The sequence below is a fragment of the Melopsittacus undulatus genome, chromosome Z (genome assembly GCF_012275295.1).
Source record: "Melopsittacus undulatus isolate bMelUnd1 chromosome Z, bMelUnd1.mat.Z, whole genome shotgun sequence".
Lineage (NCBI taxonomy): Eukaryota > Metazoa > Chordata > Aves > Psittaciformes > Psittaculidae > Melopsittacus > Melopsittacus undulatus.
This window is the reverse complement of record NC_047557.1, coordinates 50,756,842-50,781,041: the sequence shown is the minus strand read 5'-3', so window position 1 is coordinate 50,781,041 and position 24,200 is coordinate 50,756,842. Positions and strand designations below refer to the sequence as shown.

Genomic DNA, 24,200 nt, shown 5'->3' with positions numbered 1-24,200 from the left:
TAAGTCAATTACACATTCTGCTTTAATTTCCTTATCCATCCTTGTCATTTCCTTAGGTTCTGCCCTACTCCTTCTTGCTGCTTCCTTCAGTATTTTCTTTACCTTCTTTCCTTCCTCTCAGTCTTCTGGAAGGCCATCTGCATCAGACAGTTAACTTGTTCTTTTGTGGGAAGGCTGCTGTGTACTTTGTTGCAAATTCTTTGCAAAATGTGGTATTCCCCTCTTCAGCATGCTTCTGGAAAAAATGCATCAGTTGCCTTCCCAATCTTCTGTCTTTCTCAGTAGTTTCTCTCATTAAGCGCTCAGTATTAACATGACATGAACCTGTCTGATGACTGAAGATTTGGGCAGGTGCTTCATAAGCAGAGGACTAAATTGTGCTCTTTTTCTTGCCTGCTTACCTGCTTCTGCTTTAGTTTGAAATATACTTGCTGTAGAAAAGCTGTGCAGAGCTGTTGGGGAAGTTGGGGTGTCACGGAAGAGCAGTTTTGGGTCGAAGTGAACGGTCTTCTAGGGGACCACTGTTAGGCAGAAACTGCACAGGTGCCTTGTGTGTTTATTTTGGAGGCATTTAAAGATGTCAACAAAAATCAACCTTTGCAGTTCTGCAGAACAGGACATATGTACATTAAGTGTAATTCCCCCTCAGGTGTGAAACCTTGCCTATGTTCCTAAAAATTAGGTAGCAAAGCATGCTTCAGTGACTTATGCTGGTGTCCTCAAACAGGCTTTTGGACACTTGGAAGAGGTTTCAAAACTTAAAGAGAGGAAGGTGGTTGGCTACAAATGCAAATTCTGTGTGGAAGTTCATCCAACACTTCGAGCTATCTGTAATCACCTCCGCAAGCATGTCCAGTATGGGAATGTCTCTTCTGTGTCAGCTACGGTAAAGGTAAGAATTGTAAAAAGGTGACTGAAGGTGACTGCAGCTTCTTGCACTGTTAAAATAAATGGCCTGTTGAAAACCTGTGAAGGGCTCTTGTGAAGTTTAATGGGTTTTGAACTGGGTATTCCAGTTCAGCATAATGTTTTAATTCAACACTAAGTTTCTGAAGTGCATTTGGTTTATTTAAAGATGTTTTAACTTTTTTCCACTCTTGATCCAGGGGAATGAAGACTATTTAATTCTCATTTCTTCTCAGCCACAAAGGAGTCGATGTCGTCGATGACTGAAAGACTTGGTTTATGAGCAGGAGGCTTTCTCTCTTTTACCTGTTCCGGGCAACTTTTGGAAGTGTGGGAAGTGTGTATATGGAAATGTGTGGAGTTGCTTACGGTACACTTTTCCACTTGAAATTTACACACTGGCTCCAAACAAAACATTCAGTGGTCAGCTGAGCCAGTGGTCCTGTTCAGGTGATCTGGTGTACATGTGTTGTTCTTTTCTCCCTGGTGGAAGTGGATGATTTCTAGGACATCTCAAGGACAGGCCGTTCTCCACAGCCTTCTTTCCAGGTTATTGGCAGGGGTAGTGAAAGTGCAACAAGGCTGTCAGAACTAGCTGCATGTTCCTCCTCATTCTGCAGTGGGCTCTTGGCAAAGGCTCCTGCTGCCTGACTAAAAGTGCTTCTTTGGCAACAGTGTCTGCTTGCTGTAAGGAAGCCAAGTCCTTCATGGCCTTACTTCTCCTACCTGAGAAACCTTCTATTGTCCTATCACTGACCTTTCTTTACCCAGTACTACTGACAGATTCAGACACTTCTCTCCTAACAGACGATTTACTCTTCTCCTTGCGTCTCAAGTGAAGTTTACATAGGGTCAATCCATTTTTTTGAGTAAATAGTTTTGCAGCAGGGAACAGAAGCCAAAATCCATGGCTAAAAGAATATGATGGAAATACTCTTGTAGGCTGTTAAAGTTTCTGCAAAAATGTATGCTCAGATTAGAAAAGGGAAGGAAAGTCAGGAAAACCAGTAAAAAACAGACTTGTTCTGTTTGCTTTTTATTCTTAAAAGGAAACTAGGATCTTAGAGTACTGACTTTTTTATTGTTTGACACTGGTGGACAAAATCTACTGTAAACTACAGTATTAGTCTGCAGAGTAGTTACATTGTAAGCTAGAGCAAAATAAACTAAAATTAACTTGCTCTATACCTTACTGACATTTATCTGTTCAAGTTTAGGAGGTTTGTATCAGGACTATTGAAAGTTGATTCAGTTTCTTGTATTTTTTCATTATCTGACTCAAATTTCATCAAGGAGTGAGACTTTTTTTGTTTACATCTGCATGTGTGTATATAGTAGATGTAATAACATTTTTCCCTCCCAAAAGTAAACTTTTTTTTTCCAGAAGGCCATTGGTGCGGAGTTTTTGGAGGGATATATTTCGAAAAATAATGCAGTGGGAAACCTAGGCATTATATTGAACACATGGGAAAAGACTGAGGGGTAGAAGGGAGAGAGAATTGATGGCTTTGGGGGGGTATGTGTTTTTTAGCAGGAAGCTGAAGATTCTTCAAACACAACTTTGATGGAGGGTTTTGAGGGAGCCAAAGACCCTGGCATTATGGAATTTACAGAAGCTGAATTTGGAGCATCCTTGGAAGATGAAACCAGGCCTGGGGGCTACCACTGCAGCCAGTGTGACCGGGTTTTGATGTCTATGCAGGGTCTGCGATCTCACGAGAGGAGTCACTTGGCTCTGGCCATGTTTACCCGGGAAGACAAGTACAGCTGCCAGTATTGCTCCTTTGTCTCTGCTTTCAGGCACAAGTAAGTTGTTTTAATTTTGTTTTCAAAAGAAGTACAAACTAGCACTGCTGTTTTACAGGTTGACACTGAAGAAGAGAGCAATCAGCTTGGTCTTGAGCAGCATTTTTCTCAGCAATTAGGTATTTTCCATGCTGCAAAATCTTTGGCCATTATGAGTGGCTGTTTATAAAAGGTTACATCTTTGTATCTTCTTGAATTTATTTAAGCCTTTGTTTTTTTGCGTGTAGGGTAAAAGCATGCAAGCAAAAGAGTAAGACCTCTTTCAGTAGGCAAACAGTGAAGCCCACCACTTATGCAACCTTGTCAAATGTATGAGACTTAACAAGTTTATAAGAAGAAGAGGAAAGTATTTTTCTTGTTAGTCTTTCATGTTTAAGGAACTTCTGTTGCACATAACTACCTTGTTTATAATTACCGTAACTCTTTGATGATTGAGTTTTCATTTCTAATATTAAGTAATTGTCATAAACTCACCTTAAAATTCGATTTTTTACAAAAATTTCTGAATTATGATGTGCAATTTCAATCTACAAGTATTTCAAGTTCACAGCAGTGTGGTATACTAATGACTCCCTAAGCCTGTTTTCTTGTCTGATATAGCACATGGAAAATACACAGTCATCATGAATGGTCATGTTTTTTGTGATTTGTTGCCTCAAGTCTGGCTTTGCCTTAAGATTGGTAGTTTTAAAAATTATTTAAATCATAATCATATATATGGCATACCTCCCCAAAATGGAGTTTGTGGGATACATTCTATTATCACCTTGGACTGACTCACAGGTATATTGTTTTTTTTCTGATTTTGTGGGGAGAGAACATCTTATTTACTGTTTTAGTAAAAGAGAGATCTAGGTACTCATTTGATGTAGGTATTCATAGCACTGTCAGTAGCACTCGTAAATTTGGTGAAGATGTGGACTGCAGTCAAAGGCATGTGGGAGAGAAAGCATGTTAAAAAGCATTTTTCACTCCTTGTGTTAAGAAGTGAGATTCCTGCTGGTTTCTGTAGCATCATTGCAAATTGATGCCATAGCTTGGTCTGCCTTGTTGAAAAGGACGATGGTGTTAAGCAGCCAACACTAAAAAAGGGATTGGAAGAAGGATTGGCACTACTGGGAGTATCCCACCCTTTGGCAAGTCTGACAGTTGAGGATGTCCCTACCTAACATAGTTTACAAACCTTCTACTTACCTAGTAAATGCTTCCAAAATCAGACTTGCCATTAAGTTTGTTCCTTAGTCACTCTATTTCCTACTTAGAAAGTGAATAAAGTCATATCCTGCAGGTAGAAGTCAGAAAGTGGTGGATTGCAAGGAAGAACTCTAGAAGTATCACCTAATTTGATAATAGGTTGTCACTGTTGCTGAAGTTGTCTACTTTGTATTTTGTATTTGTGTCTGATGCAATTACTCTTTGGGAGGTAAAGTCTGTGAAAGAAATGAAACCAAATGTCTAAGTAGCTCTCTGTTTTCCCCCATCTGACCAAGACTTTAAAACCTGCATTTGGAAGAATTTTTCTGCAAAGTATGTGGATGTGAATATAGTTTTCATTATTATTGTGTAGAATACCTTAAAGTATATATTTAGAATAGCGTGATATGTATTATATACATCTTTGTCAGTCTGCTTCAATTCTTAAGTAAGCTCACAGTTTTTCAGCTATTTAAAATAGGTTTTGTTCTATGAAGTATCCACTACAAGTGTTCAATGTCTTACTTATTTAAGGAGACCTTATATCTCGCGTATCTTGAAAAGCTGTACATCTGACCTTGCCACAAATTCCATCCCAGGTTTCTGTTAAGTCGTATTTGTATGAAGTGACCCTGTGAGAAGCTGCAAAATAATTTTTTATTATTTTTCTGTCATTGGATCTTTAAATACACGTACTTCAGTGTTAGCTCTCATAAACAAGTATTTTCTGGCTCAAGCTCTTGTCAGTGTGGGACTAAAGATCCCATGACTATCTTTTGTAGTATGAGAGGGCTGGAACAATTGCCACTTGATCTATTTGTTGATATTCAGTAAAAAAAGAACAGGACAATTTAGGGAAAATAAAAGGAAATGTGCATGAAATGCATCTGGAATTAAGGTGTCATGTGGGGGGTTGTTCTGGCAAACTACCACTCCTCCACTGTACTGTATCTCTCCTGCTTTTGTTCCATCACCGTGTACAAGATTACTCAAACTAGTACTAGATCTCGAAGAAGAGGCTGTACTGGAAATGTTTACAGCTACCTGCCTGCCACCTGGAGACTCTGAATTCATGGCCATCAGCCGTAGTGTAGGAACAGCAGATCTCTGCAGGACTCACTCAGAATGAATTTGATCTTCTGTTAGAAAATGTGAAAAACATCCCTTTTTCCCTTCCCAACTTTACTGAGCTGTGACAAGAAACTATGGAGAGAGAGCAGGTTCTGATCATCCCCCAATATTCAGGCTGTTGGTAGCTTCCGTTTTCCCTGAAGAAAGTGGAGGCTGGTCTTTGTCACCTCTCCATCTCTTGTTGAGATTCATGCAGAATCTCCCACACTGTTACTTCTGAAACTCTGCTGCCTTTTAATTCTGGAACTCATCAACTGCAGCCTGTTGGCACCCTCCCCAGAGCATGATCTCTAATCTGCTTTTGCTGCTGTAACCCAAAGAAGTCTTCCTCACTAAAGCTGGTCAAAAATACTCTTCCCCCCCAATCAACAAGACAAAAGGGGTCTATTTTTATTAAAATGTTTGCCAGGAGAAATTTCTGTAATGACATTTTTACTGTTCTTGACTCTTTTTTGTTTCTTCAACTGGTCCTTTGAGTCTGGATCAAGTACATTTTAATTTATACTTATCTTGTGCTATAAGTTTATTTACGTGGCTTGTTTTATGCGTAACAGAATTGATGTCAGCTCTGCTTCTTTTCCCCAGATTAGATTCTACTTTATTCTGTAAGTAGACCTATTGAATTTTAAGGGAGAGTATGAGAAATGATAGTTGACTCTGGTCTGCCTCTTATTTAATTTATTATTGCTGTTAAGTGTTTTGCTTTGCATCCGAAGGAATAGTTGACATTATTTACTCTTCTGTGTTTCCCCTTTTCTGTGTTTCTCTTTTCAAGTCTGGATCGTCATATGCAGACCCATCATGGACACCATAAGCCGTTCCGTTGCAAATTGTGCCCATTCAAGTCGTCTTACAATAGCCGCCTGAAAACACATATACTCAAGGCTCATGCTGGTAAGTTTTATCTGTCAGTTTTGCAGAGCAGCAGCTGAAATGGCCCATGTGTTCATGTTGCTGGTCAGAGATGCTGATTTCAACCACGTGTTTTGTCACCAAAGTTGGGTAAGCTTTCCAAAGTCAAGTCAGTATTGGCCAGCCTACTCACCTGTTGGTATCAGTGGCAGTTTAGATAATGTTTTTGGAAGGACAAGAATTTAAAACAGTGATGAGTACTTCAGGAACTTAATTTTTCTATTTTCATCCATATGAATGTGGGTTTTGGTTTTTTTTCTTGTTATTGTTTTGGCTTGTTTCCAAGAGAATTTAATCAGTCCACTTGTACCATCAGTGTCTCAACAGATTGGTAGTGAGCTTTGCTTCGCTGTGTTTTTTTTTTATGTTTGTGCTTTAGGTGACTCTGGGGAAAGGATTGTGGATTGCACCTTGGTTTTGGTAGAGTCTTACTCTAGCTTTCATGTTAAAACCAAACACTGCAGACTTTGGGTAGCAGGTCTGTCTGCAGCAGACTGAGAATGGCATGATCCCATTATGGTACATGGAAATTTGTTTCTCAGATCTCTGTATTGCAAGACAAATAGACATGCTTCTGCTAAACAGAATTGGGAGGGTGATGTGTCATATAGGACAGGTTGTCTCAAAGTGTTGCACCTTTGATTTTTATTAAAAGGTGCAGGAGTCAGAATTTCCTCAGCTTTATTTCATGGCCGTAGGCTCTTGGCATCATCATGCATCATGCGTTGAAAGGTTATCAGAAGATTGAGTCACTGGCTCCACAAAGATGCAGCTAACACAGTTCCATCTTTGTAGTTAAAAGGACAAAAAAAATCATTCCTCACACCACAGTCCAAACATGCACTCTGATGCAAATAACAGAATATTGACCAATCTAAACACCTGCAAACTAGCCCAGTTGTTAAAAAGTTACACAGAGAAACTCCTGGAACAGATGACAAAAAGGCTAGAAGTATGTTCCTTTCTTTATTATTTGTATACACTGCATCATATACACTGGTTGGGGTGAAGGAGGAAGATGGGAAAATGGAGAAAAAAGGCAGGAGAATTTATGTCTATCTGCTGTGGGGAAGAAAAAAGAAAAAGAAGAAAAGTAATTGTCACCATTGATCCAAAGGCACTTTTCACATACAAAAATGTAGGAGGGATTGAGGATTGATGCTCGCTTGTACTTTGTTTCCTGTATTGATTTCAGATTTCACAGAGATTGTGCCAGGACCCTTTTCTGTACTTAGATGGGTATTTTGGATTAGCTTAATTTTTGCCAATCTTCTGTTGTACTGGGGCCCATGGCATTTTGTCCATTCTAGGAAATACAGCTGTACACAGCAGTTCCAGTTTACAGTTCCACATTCTGTACAGAGGTGACATGGTTCTTTATCTTTGCCAACCATAAGATAATGTTTTCTTTATGCTAATGTGCAGTTGGGCTACTTTGTGTTACCTTGTTTGAACCTTCCGGAATTTTAGAGTCAAGTTAGCACACAGCTAATATTTACTTCACACTCCATGTAAATCTTTGATTTATTTATTATGAATTCATGCTCTTGAACTTGGTTACTGGACATGCCTCAAAGGGCCATGTTTTGCAATGTGCAAGAACACAATGGTTTTCTAGATAGTGCTTGCACAATTACTTGTATAACAAGTTTTCTGAAGGCTTATGACCTCTTTCTGCCTCAGTCCATTTCTACCATTTCACATCACAGACAAGTTGCTTGTATGTTTTTCAGGCAAAGCTTTGCTTTGCTGTGTTTCAAATCACTCCTTCAGCAATACATACTACTGAATAAACATGATATGAAGACTTTCCCTCAGCCTCCCCAATTTTTCAATAACACAGTGATTCTCTGGACCTCTTTTGTGACCAATTTTTGGTCTCTTGTCAATCATCTAATTATCAGTTTATTTAAAAGTAGAATTTTTCTGAAGTCTGCAGGACACCTATAAAATTCAGAATCCTGAAATACTTTACTAAGTCTGCCTTTCCCTTATTTTCTGGGGATGGATGAAAATTCAGTACACTATAAAATGCATTCTTGCCTAATAGCTAGTACTACTCAGTGTTTCTGGCATTTGTTTTTCATCCAGTATGTGCCATCTCCTTTGGCATGAAGCAAAAGGGTTTACAGTATCTCTAAATGAGCTACATGTCGTTTTAATCTGAATTTTTTTACCTTTCTTTTTTTTAGTATTTTTCACAGGACATTTGTTAGTATTTTCTAGTGTCCTTGCTTCATTAGTAATGACACTGGATGCACTGAAAGCATGCTAAGGCAAATGAAAAATAACAAGATGGTTGGTGTTATGGCTTCAAAGGGGAAATCCTGTCTGACCAATTTGGTGGCCTTCTATGATGGGGCTACAGAACTGATGGACAGGGGTGGACCATTTGATGTCATTTACCTGGATTTATGCAAAACATTCGACACTGTCCCACATTACATCCTTGTCTCTAAATTGGAGAGACATCAATTTGATAGGCGGACCACGCGGTGGATAAAGAACTGGCTGGATGATCTTAATCAAAGAGTTGTGGTCAATGGCTCAATGTCTGGCTGGAGACCAGTAATGAGCGGTGTCCCTCAGGGATTGGTGTTCGAACCTGTCTTGTTCAAGATCTTTGTTGGTGACATGGACAGTGGGATTGAGTGTGCCCTCAGCAAGTTTGCTGATGACACCAAGCTGTGTGGTTCTGTTGATATGCTGGAGGGAAGGAATGCCATTCAGAGGGACCTTGACACACTTGTGAGGTGGGCTGATGCCAACCTCATGAAGTTTAACCGTGCCAAGTGCAAGATCCTACACCTGGGTTGGAGCAATCCCAGGCACAGCTACAGGTTGGGCACTGAAGAGATTCAGAGCAGCCCTGCGGAGAAGGACTTGGGGGTGTTAATTGATGAGAAAATGAACATGAGCTGGCTTCAGTGTGCACTTACAGCCCAGAAAACAGCTGTATCCTGGGCTGCATCAAAAGGAGCGTGACCAGCAGGTTGAAGGAGGTGATCCTGCTCCTCTACACAGACTCCCCACTTGGAGTCTGAGTGCAGTTCTGGTGTCCGCAACATAAAAACGACATGGAACTGTTGGAACAAGTCCAAAGGAGGGTCATGAGGATGATAAAGGGGCTGCAGCACCTCCCATATGAAGACAGGCTGAGAAAGTTGGGGCTGTTCAGCCTGGAGAAGAGAAGGCTTCATGGAGACCTCATAGCAGCCTTCCAGTATCCGAATGGGGCCTGCATGGATGCTGGGGAGGGACTATTCAATAGGGACTGTAGTGATAGGACAAGGGGTAACGGGTTAAAACTTAAACAGAGGAAATTTAGATTGGATATAAGGAAGAAGTTCTTTGCTGTGAGGGTTGTGAGGCACTGGAATGAGTTGCTCCAGGAGGTTGTAAAGGCTCCATCCCTGGCGGTGTTCAGGGCAAGGTTGGACAGGGTCCTGGGGACATGGTTTAGTGTGAGGTGTCCTTGCGCATGGCAGTGGGGTTGGAATTAGATGATCTTAAGTTGCTTTCCACCCTAACTATTCTATGATTCTATGATTCACTGCACGCACAAATGGATGATTGCAAGGCAGAGCTCTGCTCTATTTTTGTGTAATCTGGAACATAATGTTTTGAGTACATATTGGGTGTTGAGACATTCTACATACATTATTTTAGATTTTTTTTTATGTGTATGCTTATTAACCATTCTGTAAAATGCAAAACTAGAAGTCAAAAAAGTACAGAAGGCTCTTGTTAAGTCAAACTGTAGCCTTTCCTCTGCAATCAAACCATCCTTTCATGCCGATGTCCACCTAAACTGTTATGGCTGAATATTGGGTATATTTGTTAGTTGTGTGTAGACTGCTTAATATGTAATCATTCTCCATTTGCTCTAATGTCTTGTGGTGCTTTAAAGTTAACAGTTGGTGTCTGCTGTCGTACAGGAGTGTCTTGTACTGACAAACCATGATGGTTTGTCTGTATCAGTATCTCATGGGTATCTTATACTTTGGAGTTTCTTCTGTCCTTAATAAGCCTGTCCCATTGAGCAACTAGTGTTATGTTGTATACAAAAAATGTTTTCTTTCTATTTGTAAAAGGTTAATATGTAACTGATATGCAGGTGAGGAATGCCATTGAAAGAACATGGGGCAATTTCTCCTTTCATCATTTCATATTAACTGACCTGTACTTTTCCAGATGTAGCAAAAGAAGGTTTTGAAGAGATTGTATTTTGTCTCCTTTATTAGTATAGTTTTTTTGGAAGAAGGGGAAGGAGTTACTTTTTATGAAGGATTGCAATTAGATTGTTAAGCTTTTCAGGTATGCTTACTCTGACTTGCTACAATACATTATTTTCACGTTCCCTTTTTGTTCACTTATTTCTGGTGTTGGAAAACAATGCTGTTTGAGAAACTTATTTGTTGAATTTGTTGAGACATGGAAAACATGTTCTGCTTCATCCATTACCAGAACTCTTCTGTTACTACTCATGAATATTTCACTCTTGTATTAGTTTTGGCACTTCATGTAGGACTCATACGTGGCCAGTGTTACTCTTGTCTGTGGCAGTGGCACTTCCAAAACAATAACTTGGCACCTGTATAATATCACATTGTTTGTGTTGGGATGGTTTCACTTGGTGTTCCAGTTGCTTCCATGCTTAACACAAAACAAATCTTGTCTCAGGATTTGTTTCCTCTTGTTTGCTGTCTCTGTCTCGGAATGTATTTAAAATTAAGTTCACTACTTTTCAAAATTAAATTCAGTACTTTTCATTACTTCTGTTCTTTCACTTCTTTTAGTGCTTTTTCATAACACACTTTCAAATAGTCTTACAGATAAGCACTGTTGTTGGTATTGCAGTGTTTACTTCTTGTAGTAAACCAACCTTGACTTGACTGCCAGTTTTTTGAAGATTACTGCTAAGATTACTGTTGCCTAATGTCAGGTTTTTCATTAGGAATGCAACCTACCCAAATGTAAATTTCAACACCCCTCTACCCCCCTTTTTTTCATAGGGATCTTTATTAGCATTTTGCAGTGTCTATGCTTCATTAATTATGACATTGGATGTGCTGCATGCAGAAACTGATGACTTCACCCCCTTTAGTTGCTATGCTCCCAAAGAAATTTTTGTTAAGTGACTCCATTTTCATCCCAAAGTCTGTTTTCTTCTCCTACCATTCAATGCAGGCGTGCTAAGAATCTGGGCTCTGTTTTTTGGCATCAGTCCCTTTACAAGGATCTGCAGCTGTCAGAAAGTGATACTTTGGTCCAAAGCAGGTGTCTACCCATGTATTCCAGAATGGTCCAACAAGGAAATGCACATAGCTTGTTCTCTTTGGTTTCAGTCTTTTAGTGAAGAATCCATGGGAGTTTTGCTGCCGAGCTCAGTAAGAGAAGTATGGGGGTCCCATTTTGTTTCTTTTGTGAGCTGATGACTTGCCTGTATTTCGCTCACCCAGGTGAACATGCCTACAAATGTTCCTCCTGCTCATTTTCCACCATGACAATCAGCCAGCTGAAAGAGCACTCCTTGAAAGTGCATGGAAAAGCACTGACCCTTCCAAGACCCCGCATTGTCAACCTTGCAGCCTCACACGCCCATCACACCTCCAAGAACCACACTCCAGCTGAAGAAGTGGAGGACTCTAATGGTAAGAGGTGCCTCAAAGCAAGAATTTAATTGTCTAAGGTGCCACTTAAATACTTTTATTAAAAATAAAAAATACAGCAGACAGCTTGTCGAAAAAGCAGATTCATTTGATCATCAAGAAAAAAGAGAAGTTGCATCAAAACCAAGAGTAAACATGGTATTGTAGGAAGTGACCTGCTTTAGAACCTCACCAGTTCATTCTACTTGTCAACTTGTCCTGTCACCAGTTGACATTGAAATACGACAGTGCTGGCACAGCTTCTTGGCAGAGATTTAAATTGTAGAAAATTTTCAAAGGCAGAATTTCTGTTGATAGCCAGTGGGAAAGGGATCATCTAATTCTATCCATGTTCCTGAAAAATGCCCTTTTATTTTGTTAGTAGAGTACTTCAATGAAACCACATGATTAAGCTTAAAATGTTAACCTGTAATGACAGTAAAAGTAATCATTCTCCTTGTCCTTGCTACAGAGGACACCAAAACTGCCTTCAGATACTAAGCTGCACTTGCAGGAAGGAGAATCTCAGAACAATTTTCTTTTCCATGTTCTCTTTGAAAGCTGTTAATCTCCTTGTGCTGGTGGGTTATGCAGAAGATACTTGGAACATAGCAGAAGGAAGGGACAGTGTTAACAGTGAAAATGCAGACTCAGAGAAGGTGTTGCATGGTATCACAGCAAGCTTTAACCCTTTTTAAGTGGTAACTTATTAGACATGTTTTGGGTGGTGTTTTCTGCCAATTGAGAGCTAGTCTTTGGGGAAGAAACTTCCTGAATGAGTTGTGTTGACATAGGAGGAGAATGTAGGTGACTGTGTATAAAAGGTTCAGACCCACAGATGTTAGAGACACTGGGATGGCTGGAGGGCATATTACGGGAAGGAAAATAAATACCTTTTTTCTTGAACTTTGGAAGGTTCTTAAGGTTTTTTATTGCTGCTATTTTGCTTAGGTTACTGGCAAACTGAGAATGGGGGAGGTAAAAAGTGTAAGTAATAATTTTGTATCATTTTTGGTCTCTCATCTTCCTTTCTTTTCTTTCTCACCAGAAAATGTGTGAATTGAGAAACAGTGAAAGATAAGAAAAAGTTTAGGAAATAGCAGGAAGGAATTTAAAGAAAAAATAATTCAGCATAGAAATACTTTATTGAAGAAAAAGAGATGTGAATAATATTTTTGTGGTTTTGCAGGTCATTTCTGGGGTCAGAGTTAGAATCTTATGAAAAGATTTTGACCAGCTGCTCTCACACTACCTTTTGTCAAAGGGTTGTCTGGAACAGTACAATGAAGACATACTAACTGAGCTTTTATTTTTGCTAATGCTAGCTTTAACTAATCTAGCAAGCACAGTACCTCTTGTGATGTATTTTGATGCTTTTTTTATTGCTTTTTTTCTTTAAAAAATGTTCCATTGTTGGCTAAGAAGTAAAGAATAATTCTCAAGGGCTGTCCTGGTCTTTCTGAGTGTTGGCAGTTTTTTAACACCGAATCCCAGAAGCCCAAAGTCATGATTAGTAAGAGTTAAAATTCAAGTGCAGATCACTATAGAAGATAATTTTGCAGCCTTTGAGGAACTCTTCCTAAAAATACATAAAATGATGACTGCTAACAAAAACATTTAATGAGATTGACTCTGTTACCTAGATCTGTATTGCAACCCTGAAACCAAGGCAGAAATTGTCCCAGTTAGCTTGATCATCTTTAAACAGGGTTAATGGTTAAGTCACTTCGACAGTAATAGAAGCCACCCACTGGGGAGCTAGTCAGAAGAGTACAGGTGTTATGATAATCGTGTTAACATTTTCAGCCTTACTTAAGGAAGTAATAACCTTTTTTAAGTAATTATTTTACATTAGGAAGTTGGCCATACATCAGGTTAATGACTGGTGCTCTTGTGACATTACTTATTTTGGGGTTTTAGAAGGGAATAAATCAATGTCTCTGTGGCTTAGGTGTGCGTGTTGCAGGTGATGTGTAGGACTAGATAAAAAACTGGTCTCGGTAAGAGAAAATACAGGTTTATGTGATGTGCATTATTGTGTCTAGCTGGAGCCAACAATAGGTTCAGCTCACGGTGTAGTGTGGTTGGTTTTTTGCATGTGTTAGTGTGTACAAATAACCTTCAGCAAGGGTTGTGATCAAGTCAATTCACTGGGGACGCAAAATTAAATTAGGGCTGTGGTGAAAGACAGACAAATGGTTGTGTTATATTGTTCTGAATTTGGTTTTCAGGTTGGTAGCTATGCAGCAGGCTAGTAGAACTGAAATGGTTGCACAAGGGTTTTGTTCTTGTCTGTGGATGAATATTGTTGTTGGAGGAGGAAACAGAGCAGGATGACTTGGGGGAGGTTTGAGGAGCTAGAACTCATCTTGCCAATTGTTGAGCCCTGTAAAAAGGGAGAAAAGAGAAAAGGGTACTGAATTGTCATAGAGAGTGAATATCTGAATAGAACTGTTCTGACACTACAGCCCAGTGGAACTTCTGCTGATGCTTTTTTTCCCCTGCAAAAAATGTTTCTTAAGGGGCCTTTCTTAGAATATTTATTTTGTTTTTTTTAGATTGATCCATTCTTCAAAAGACGTGAATACATTTAAATTTCTGTGAGTCATCTCTTTTAGTTCTGTGTTGGTAGCAGCAAGCATATCTGAAATTTTCAGCTGTGTATCCTGGAGATGTTTTGATTGCTTGATAAACTTTTCATGAAAGTGAAGTTAAAGAGGAGTGGGTGCTGAACATTTTAGGTTGGCCCATCCCTGGCAACTACACTGGTGTTAGAAAGCAGAATACCTACTTCAGTGCTTGTATGTATGCCTCTGTCCTGGGTTCACCACAATACTCTGTCAGTACCGTAGTGTAAGGTATTTGTGTCAGTCTCTGTGAATCAGCAGAGAAAGCCTTCTTAACAGAGACATCATTGGAAAATGCTGCTTTTTGTATCATACCTCTCTTTGAGTGTTAAGTGATACTTGGCAAGTAAGGAACCCATTTTCAGTATCCAAATGTAATTAGGAACCAGTATCCTAATATAATTAGAGGCAAAGCACTTGTTTTTTTGAGGGGGTGATGATGATGTCTTTTTATGGGGAGTGTTTTACAAGCAGCCACATAAAACAGCGAATGTTAATCACAAATGCAACTTTTCTCTGTTTTGCATATCACAAGACACTGAATGTTTTCTGGTGTTCGACTCTTGTTGAAATTATAAGGCTGCCATTGTGGTAAAATGTTCTTTTTTTGTTCCAGTAGCTTACAGGTATTTTTCTTCCTGCAAGAAAAAAAACAAAAATGGTGTTGTTTGACTATTCACATTTGTGTGGTTGGTTTGTTTGTCTGTTTGGATTCACTTACTTATTTTCCCTTTATGTAGAAATGTGGCTAAACACTTTTGACAATTTACTTACACAGTAAAAATACAGTGTAAATTGAAATATCAGACTGGTAGAAGGATTGGGTGAATCCCTTAATAAGATGTCCTTTCACAGTGTTTATGAGAATCAGAACTTATATTCATGTTAATCTCTGCCCAGAAAGGCTTTATGGATTTACTGATGATACTATCACCCTGGGGGCCAGTATGTGTCACACATAAGGGTTTCCAGTGTTGCATTGTGCAGGGTCAGCTCTGTTCCTGATGACTTGAATGCAAGGCAATGGAATCCCACAATCCATTGTCTAGGCATAACATAAGAAGACTACTGTCTCTTCCAGGAAGGAGGAGTTGGAAGCAAAGGGAAGACACAAAATTTACATGACTGAACACTAGAAAACAGGAATAGAAGCAACAGTCATTATCTGCAAAGTGATCAGCTAATGGGAAAGCACATAGCCACAGACACCGTGTAATTCCATGTTTGCTTTTATTCAAGGCCTGTGGAGGTGGTGGACTGCCTTCCTCTTGTAAACTTAGAAATCTGTGAGTGCAGCCTGTCATCATATAGACCATGAAGCAGAACGACTCAGTAGATTGATAATCTGTTTCATGTTATGAATTCATCCTTAGCAAAAACATCTTGGAACTGTGTCAAATGCTTGCCTTAAACTGCTATGGCTAGTACTACTGCTTTTTTTGAGTCACTCTTTGTTTTGTGAAAATAATTTTGGCCTAACTGTGTTGTAGAGCAGAGTACTATTCTTTAGTCATATGGCTGGCAGATTTGAAGCCTCATAAAACTGTTTGATCATGACTGTGTGCAGTAATTCAAAATAATAGTTTTTTAATGTTACTGATTAAGATTATTGAATTGTCAAAACAGTAAAGTGCAAGTGATAGACTAGACAGACCTGGATGTGGCTTTTAATGCCTTCTCAGTCATGCTGCTATTGTACAAATTCATTTCTTTATAGTGGTAACCAGTTCCTGAAATGTAGAAAGCAGCACACTTTATGTATGCCCTTGAAGCTCAATAATGCTTTTCACTGTTGTGCGAACCAAACGGGTTCTATTATTAATACCAGCACACATCACAAAACACATGCAGGGTCAGAACTAGAAGATTTCTTGAGTTTCCCAGTACATGGTATGTCAACATCCTCATTAAATTTAATTACTTGCAGCAGCAAGTGTTTTGAAAACTGCTAAGTGAAACACCCATTGCCCTATTCCAGCTTTTTCTGAACTTTAGCCTTTGCCAGTGGAAAAGAACTTTGCCTCATGTAGAGACTGAAATATAAATATATCTGCTTGCTTTGCCAGAGTCAGGCTGGGTACAAAACTGCTTGATTAAGTCTTTTTTTCTGGGACTGTTGTTGAAGAACTGCAAATCCCGTCCCATTTCTGTACTTTTTTTCAAAGTGGATAATGCAAAATCTCGGGATGTGTGTCTTCTGTACTGCTTGACAGATGAAATCCTGAGGGGTACAGAGGGCCTTTAGCAGGTTTGCTAAAGTGATTGCATGTAGTAGCAGAATGAGAGGAGAACAGAGAGATGCAGTGAGTCTTTTCAACAAAATCTTCTCAGCTGATGCCAGTGAGGCAGGATTGTTGAAGTGATCCACACATCTCCCTCTTCCTTCCGCCTTTCAGAAGAGAATCAAGCTTTCCATATGCTCAAGACACACTACCCCTGATTTATTTTTAATCCATACCATAGTTTTTGGCTGATTTGTCTTATTTCTGTTCATCTGCACTGTTGTTCTTGATTAAGGGATATTTTTCTAACCTTCCAGTCAGGGCAGAAAATTCCTAAGGCTGTCCTCTCCACCTTTGGTACTGGTTCTCTCTCCCTATTGCTACTGTGTCTTAGTGTGTGATGGCTGCTGATGTTTGGGAAGACCACAGGGATCAGAATTCTCACAGTTCAGAAACCTCGTATTGGAGCAGAATATAATTAGTTTGGGGTTTCAGCTTTTTTCAGGGAGTGGGGTTTGGACCCCAGTCTTCTGAAGTTTGAGACCCTTTTGTTTGTCTGTATTTTAATTGGGGAGGCAAAGTAGCGACTGCAGGGAAAATTCAGGCAAACCTTCAATCACTAGTTGCTTTAATTGCAGGGTGACTTGGAAGGATGCAAGACTGTGATGTGCACACTGAAGAGCAAAAGATGCTTCTGTAGTTGCAGTCACACTGCAAAAGCTGTCTACTTGTCCTGCCTGTTTTCCTGTTTTTGTGCCCCATAGTGGAGGTGCTGCATGCTCACTTTGAAGAATGAGATTAACCCTTCTTCCTTGCAGGCTGTTTTTTTTTTTTCCCCACCTGTGTTCCTTCTTTCTTTAACCTAGACCAAGTTTCTGCTTTCCCCTCAGATTTTGCCAATCTTTCCTTATCACAGTGGCCAGACTGCCTGCCAGTGCTTGTTAAAACTCTCCGGTATTTGTTGGTATGTCTTACTTCTTGTGGTCAGTGTTAAACTAATTATCAGATGTTGGATCAGATGGGAACTTTTCTCCTGCATCAGATTGGCAGGGACTGGTGGAACAAGTGCAGGGCTTGTTCACCTCCAAGTTTACTGAACAAACTCCCCACTGTTTCAAGGACCTAGGGCACTGGGGATGACCTTGTTCTCTGCAGCTCTCTTCCACTGGTGTATACTTGTTTGGCTTCTGGCCTTTTCCTGCAGCATGTTGAGAAGAGTTCTGTGGTTAGTGGAACAGAAGGAGATGTTTATTCTGTCATTGGCTGTGCTTGGGTGGGGAGGGGTGGAGGGGGGTGTCAGCTTGCTGTTCATTGTGCTTTCTTCTGCTCCTGAGTTCTTTGTGCTTGAACTGAATGGGTAAATGCAAAATTGAGATTCAGCAGGATGGAGACAGGAACTCATGCAGCTGGGAGAAGGTTGCTGTCAGTCTTTGTATGGATTTGGCCAGCCTGCTCTGATGGGATTGCTGTGATACTGTAAGACTTGCCTAGGGTGGAGAGAAGACAGGATAAGTTGTTTGCTAGATCAAGTAATAAATGAAGGAAGAAACATCTTCTGGGTTCCTTCTGGGCAGATGGGAATGATCTGATTGCATCCACAGGGGAAAGAAGGAAGCATATCTAGACTCCTGTTGATTTTTTACCTGAGGTGTTTACTTTGGGCTCTGATTTTTGTGTGCAGTATGAAGTGGTAGTGATGCTCTCTTAGCTGTCATGTACTACCGCCATCCCTGGAATTTGTGATCACTCTATACAGATAAAAAGGATTCTGTTGCTGTAAAGGGATACACAGTAGGGCTTGACCAATGTTGTGCAAGAGAGCATTTCTGCAGGCTATCTTTCCCACATGTCAGTAGCCTTCTTATGTAAGCTAACTGATATTCTCCCTGTCCCCTGAGACTCCAGTTACTTTCTACTGATCTAAAACCTGCTAGAGGGATTTAGTGCTTGATGAAGAGGTAAAATTTTTTTGCTCATTTTAGCCCTGTTGAAATGGACATATGTCATCATCATAGTTGGTGGCCCAAAGTTTGATGTTTAAGTAGCTGCTTTTATTTCTTCTTTAAGGGACATTGTTACTACATTTTGGTACCAGTGCTTAAAAGTACTGCCCAGATTGATCTGAGCTCAGAGCTGACAATAGAGATGAGGTCTTTTTGTTGGCAGTAGTAATAAGAAGAAGAAGAAGAAAAAGGAGAAGGAGGAGGAAGAGAAGGATGATGTCAAGGTGAATGCTGGATATCTCCAGAGCAAACTGCAGGTTCCGCAGCTCCATGATTAGAATGGATCCTCAGTACCCATATATAATCACTGAAATTTTAGGGCCAGTTTTGAAGCAGAATGCAAAAATGTAGCACTTGATAAAGCTGTATTTATTTCCCCTCTTCATTTCAAACTTAGAGGCAAGTGAGCATTTAGGTGACAGCAGCATATTTGTGGCTCTGTGCGTTCATTAACACAAAATATGTCAAAGGCTGGAGCAATAGAGAAAGAAATGTGGAGTGCTCCCGAAAAATTAACTGCCCTTAAAAATGTGAAGGAAATCAGGGAGCATGGCAGCAGATTAACGGCTTGCAATGCCACAGAAGGTAGTGGGTAAACAGAGGTGAAATAATGTGAATGCCATGCATTCAATGCACTTCCATGCATCATCTCTGTATTGTAAGTGTGTGAACAAGGGCACAAAGTTTGTTTCAGTTACATCTCGTCCACATTGTCCTAGCAATGTAAAGGTTCTTTAGTAGAAATCAGGATTTAAGTAAAGGAGTAGGTTCATATTCTGTTTTTAAACATGCAGTGAATAAAAATTCCTTGTGCTGTGTCTTTCCCTAAGCTTCTTCATGACTGTTTTGTTGCATCCCTCTGAATCCTAGCTTATTCTGTCTTCCCCTCCCCTCAGCTTAATTTATTGCCAGAACATTTCACCCTCCCACATAATATCTTCTTTCCAGGTCAGTGCTGCATGGCATAAAGTGAACAAATGTGTGTAGTCTTGACAATCTTTGTATGACACCCTGCTTTGCCACCTTCCCACTTTTCAAGCTGTTGCCATTCATGACTATATGCTATCCTAAACTCAATGAGCTGATAATTTTGAGTCCCATTGAATTTGAGAAGCGACTGTGTTCCTAAATCTTGCAGATTCCACTCTTAGTCTTATCTTACGTCTTTAATAATTATTATTAGTTCATTCCTCTGTGGTTTTGGCCATATATTTTGTGTTTGATGATATTTTTTGGTATAGTATTGCATCTTGATTTGGTTTTACAGATTTGTTTCTCTCCAGAGGAAACCATTTGTCTGCTTCTTTTCTTAATTCCTTGGAATTTTTCTACCATTCTTTATATAAATCTTCTCTTTATGTGAATGAATTAAGAGAAAATTAAATATAATTCCAAATATTTTCTTGTTAGTTTCCTCTTCTTCTCACAGATTCATAATGTCTTAGGCCTGTACGATTACTACATTCCCTTCCCCCTCCCCCCACCAAGGCATTTTTAAGCTTTTTTTTTAATTATTATTTTGTTTTATCTTCTTTGGTTTTTTCTTATCTTAGGAGCTAAGCATCCCCATTCCTGACTTCATTTGTCATACAGATGCTCTTCTCTTTTGACTTTGATATTTCTGTGTGGATGTACAGGAAAGTGTTGTGTCTTCATTTTTATCACCCACTGTCTCCTGCTTATTGAGTTGTTCATTTATTAGTAGTTTGCAAATGCAATAAAATTGCTTTCCAATGTATTTGAACAGTTACCTTTTGTGAACAGCATTTCTCCCTCCATCCTTATCCCTCATTGTGTGGACCTTCAAATACATCTATTACATGTGTTCTGCTCACTCTAAAAGGGTGAGACAATGGTTTGATTTCTTTATTTCAATAGGTGCTTTTTCTTCTGGTGTCTGAACTGCTGCTCAGTGTCTCTTACTTAGACATGTCCAGATGTATTTCTTGTCATCTTGTTCAGATGTCTTCTTTTAGTCTTTTTGGTTATATATATGTTCATTGATAACTCTGAAAATACCTACAAATAACTAAAGCATTTGATTTCTAAGTAAATTCATGTATCCGCATCAAAATCTTTAATTATTTTTCTTCTTCTGGAACGATCCCAAGTTTTTCTTCTTTTAGATATCTGAAACCTGTTACATGCTGCAGAGCATCCATGAGAACTTGGATTTTCATTTTTGCATCTGTGGTGGGTTTCATTGCACATTTTTCCCCCAGTGTATGATCCCAGGGTACTAAGGTGTGTATCAAGCTACATTTTCATGGTTACATTGCATTGCATTGCATTTTAGTGGAGACAGTGAATGCTCTTTTGGATGAGGTACTAACTTCCAATATTGTTGACAGACTCATTGTGCAGGTTTTATGTCTGTACTCGGAATAAAGTTTTCAGTGTGGCAACATCACTTACCAGGCATTTGAGTGTTTTAGTCACTCTGGAAATACTGTCTTTCTTCACTCTGTGCAGAGACACTATGAGACTTACTTATGTATTATTATCAGCATGCAGTAGTAATTTAGATGGGGCTGTGTGGGTAACTCACCATGTGGACAGTTATTTCTACTGCTTTCCTTTCAGCTGGTCATTTGGATGTGAGAATGCTGTTGTATATTGAGCATAGATTCTGTGATTTTTTTAGATCCACAGGTGCTGGCAGATATTACTACTTGCTAGCCTTCTTATACTTCCTCTGCAGGTAGTCTGTGTAGGTAGATGGTTTTTGTGAAATCCCAAAATTGAGATTTGCAGCATTGATGCTGTTCTTCCAGGCTTTACTACATTAGTTACTGTTAATTTTTGCCTCTTAGCATGACTGCAGATGTTCTACCTCTTGTATGAGATCATTCCATGCTGTTACCTTACTTTTGGAGTTGAACAACAAAATCTTTCCATTCATTTTGGATAAAATTACTTCTAAAAATGGATCTTGGTCTTTCTGGTTTGGGCTTTTGGGGTTTTTTTCCGTTGTTTTGTTTTAAATCAGTAAGGGATAAGTATGATTTTTTTACTTGCAATTTTTTTTCTTAACATGTAATTGGTACTTCCTGGTGTTTCATTTTTCTTATTTTTTTTCACCTTTGTGTTTTCTTGTTTTATATTACTTGACATAAATTCTCTTAGCTCTTCCCTTTGCTTGTTTTAAAGCTTTTCTTCTGATTTCTGATCTTGAAGTAAGCTTCTAAGGCCATTTTACTTTTTTCAGGCATGGATAGTTAGACCCCATTCCTGCCCCAGGTCAAGGTTGCTGACACTTTCCTAGAGTGCTCCCAAATGCCTATGTTTGGGGTGCAGAAAAAAGACTGAGCTAGAACTTGCTTTGTGTACAACCGTGACTCAGTTGTTGACCAGTTCTGAGAGGAAAGGCCTGCTCTTTTCCTCCTTTTTTTCTACTCTTACATTCGGGTATCCTGTTGTTACAGCAGCACCGCCAAAAGGTGTCCAGCAGTTTGGTGCACAGTAGCTCAAGGTTTGCATAAGTACCCAGGCTCTTACAATACTTAGTCAACAGCAGCATACAAACTCAGCCTAGCACTGAAGTACGTGCAGAGCCATTTGAAACTTCAGCTTGCTCTTTCAACAGGAATAGAGAAGTGCCCATGTAGAAGTGCTCTGCCATTTTAAGGCAGCACTGTTGCTCCTTGGCTGTGGATTTGTCTCCCTAGACCTTCTCTTAGGTACTGCTGTTGAAAAAGAAAAACTCCAAAACATCAGCCCCATCATCTGTTTCTTATTTGCTGCAGTGCGTTCTGTGCTGTGTGCTAAAATGCACATTTGGACGCAAACTCAAGTCAGTAGCTATCTTTCCACTGCCTTTACTGGTTTTGGAGGGGGCATGAAAAAGTGTGGTTCACAGAAGTCAGTGGAAAACCTCCCATGTCTTTAGTCAGCTTTGGATTCTCTCCGAAGTATTCCTGGTGAAGCTGGGTTGCACCTGCGTATTAGGATAGCTGTCTGGCAAACTGATTCCCAGAAACCAACAGAAGCCCTATACACATGTGTTAATCCCGGGTGGTTTTCTTCAGGAAGTGCTAAATTTTGCACTCCAGAAGGATTGCAAAGTAATGAAAGCATTTGGCAGGGGAAAAGGGGAAGAATACACAGGCAGAAGTAGCGACATGCATGCAACCATTGTTTGAGTGTGAGACTTCCTGTATAAGCTCTTCAGATGTTTTTTTACAGTTAGCTATGTTAATTGTAATGGAGAAATGTACTAAAAATTCTAAGGTAACCAGCATGAATCCTTGTTGAAAGAAAGTAAGAATTCAAATATTAAAGATAGACTTTGCTTCTGCCTATCCCTGATGACAAGGAAAGCTACTTCGTGTACTTTTTTTGTCTGTGGGAATAGACATGTAGCTATCTGCTTTTGCAATTTTCACATATTGTTTCCACAGAGGTGTGTAAATATCTGAACGTTTGAAAGCTGGAATAATAAACACGAGGTAACAGAAGAAGTGAGAAAATCTGAAGTATAGTAGAACTTCCGATCAACAAGAAAACCTACTTGTTCTGAAAATAATAATTTTTAGATCTGTAACTGATTTAGCAATGGGCATCACTGAAGTTTTGGCTAGGAACCTTGATGATGTGATGGAAATTTTTGATCCCTTCTTCCTGAGAAAACGAACAGTAAGTTACAAAGTAGACTTTAATCAGTGCCCCACAAGAAATTTTACTAGTACATATACAAAACATACTGTTTCTGGTGCTATGAGCTTCTTTTAGGTTGTCCTGTCCTTGTCAGGAAATCTAACAGTGTTTTAAGCTTTTAGAAGCGTGGAACCTGGTAGCCCAGACATCAGGCTGCAGACATACATGTCAGCAAATCTGCTCTGAACCATGCATCATTTAGGCTTCAAGGTCCTGTTCTAAAAGAGGGTGAATGCACAGTTGCTGCCTTAGAGGGAGAAGAGACTTCTGCATCTCCTCAGGCCTGTCCAATGCCAAAGTAAAGTAAGTGGGGATCTTGTTTCAAACACAAGGAAAAGAAAGCCTTGACATTTGAACAGGTGGAGCTCACTGTGAGCCCTCATGGTCAGCAAACCTGCTGTAGGAGTGATGCACAAGAGGTTATAAATGCTGCATTGTAATCCAGCCTCAGTTTACAGGAAAAAACAAAACCTATTTAATTCATTTTATCAAAATCTTTCATCTCTCTGCCTTTGTCTTTGCTTCATCACACCAGGTGATGAAGCCAGGGGAACCCAGAGACATTTATCTCCTGCCTTTTATGTGTTTGGTTTTGGGTTTTTTTTTTGTTGTTTTTAGTTTGTTTTCCATTTTTCAGTCATGTATAGACCCCTTCTGTGGTGGTGAGAAAAGAATGCAAGTATTTTACTCGTAAAGACAGGTGGAGAAGTCCCCACACTGAGTGCTATATAGGCCTGGTTACCTTTTGTGTCTCTGTACTAATTGGTTCGAATGGATGGTGTTTAGTTCCCACAATTATGTCTGCTAGAGAATTCCTACATATCTAGCCTTGGGGAATTAAGCTTTGGAAAATTTAGTACCCATCAAAGCAGGAGATGGCTTGTACAGTTTGTATCCCAACTCCCCCAAACTCCCCTTGTTCCACCCACCCCCCAGTTTCTTCCAGAAAGCTTAAGAAAAGAGCCCTTTGTCTTCTTTTCAGGAAAGTTACACTGAAATTCATCTGTGCTTTATTTGTCTGCTTTCATTTGTGCCATTCATCAGCAGCTGTGGGTTTTATAGGACAAAGCAGATGAATTCCTAACCTCCACA

General features: G+C 39.6%; 1 protein-coding gene across 2 annotated transcripts in view; it reads left to right on the top strand.

Annotated features, from left to right (window-relative positions):
- Nucleotides 1-24,200, top strand: part of ZNF462 (zinc finger protein 462) — a 52,401-nt gene that overhangs the window by 6,417 nt on the left and 21,784 nt on the right. For both annotated transcript variants that reach the window (XM_031054389.2, XM_005154890.4), the window contains 4 exons: nucleotides 728-892; nucleotides 2,609-2,712; nucleotides 5,813-5,931; nucleotides 11,412-11,603. In XM_031054389.2, coding sequence (XP_030910249.1) covers nucleotides 728-892; nucleotides 2,609-2,712; nucleotides 5,813-5,931; nucleotides 11,412-11,603 — 580 coding nt within the window. The remainder of the gene's footprint in view (nucleotides 1-727; nucleotides 893-2,608; nucleotides 2,713-5,812; nucleotides 5,932-11,411; nucleotides 11,604-24,200) is intronic.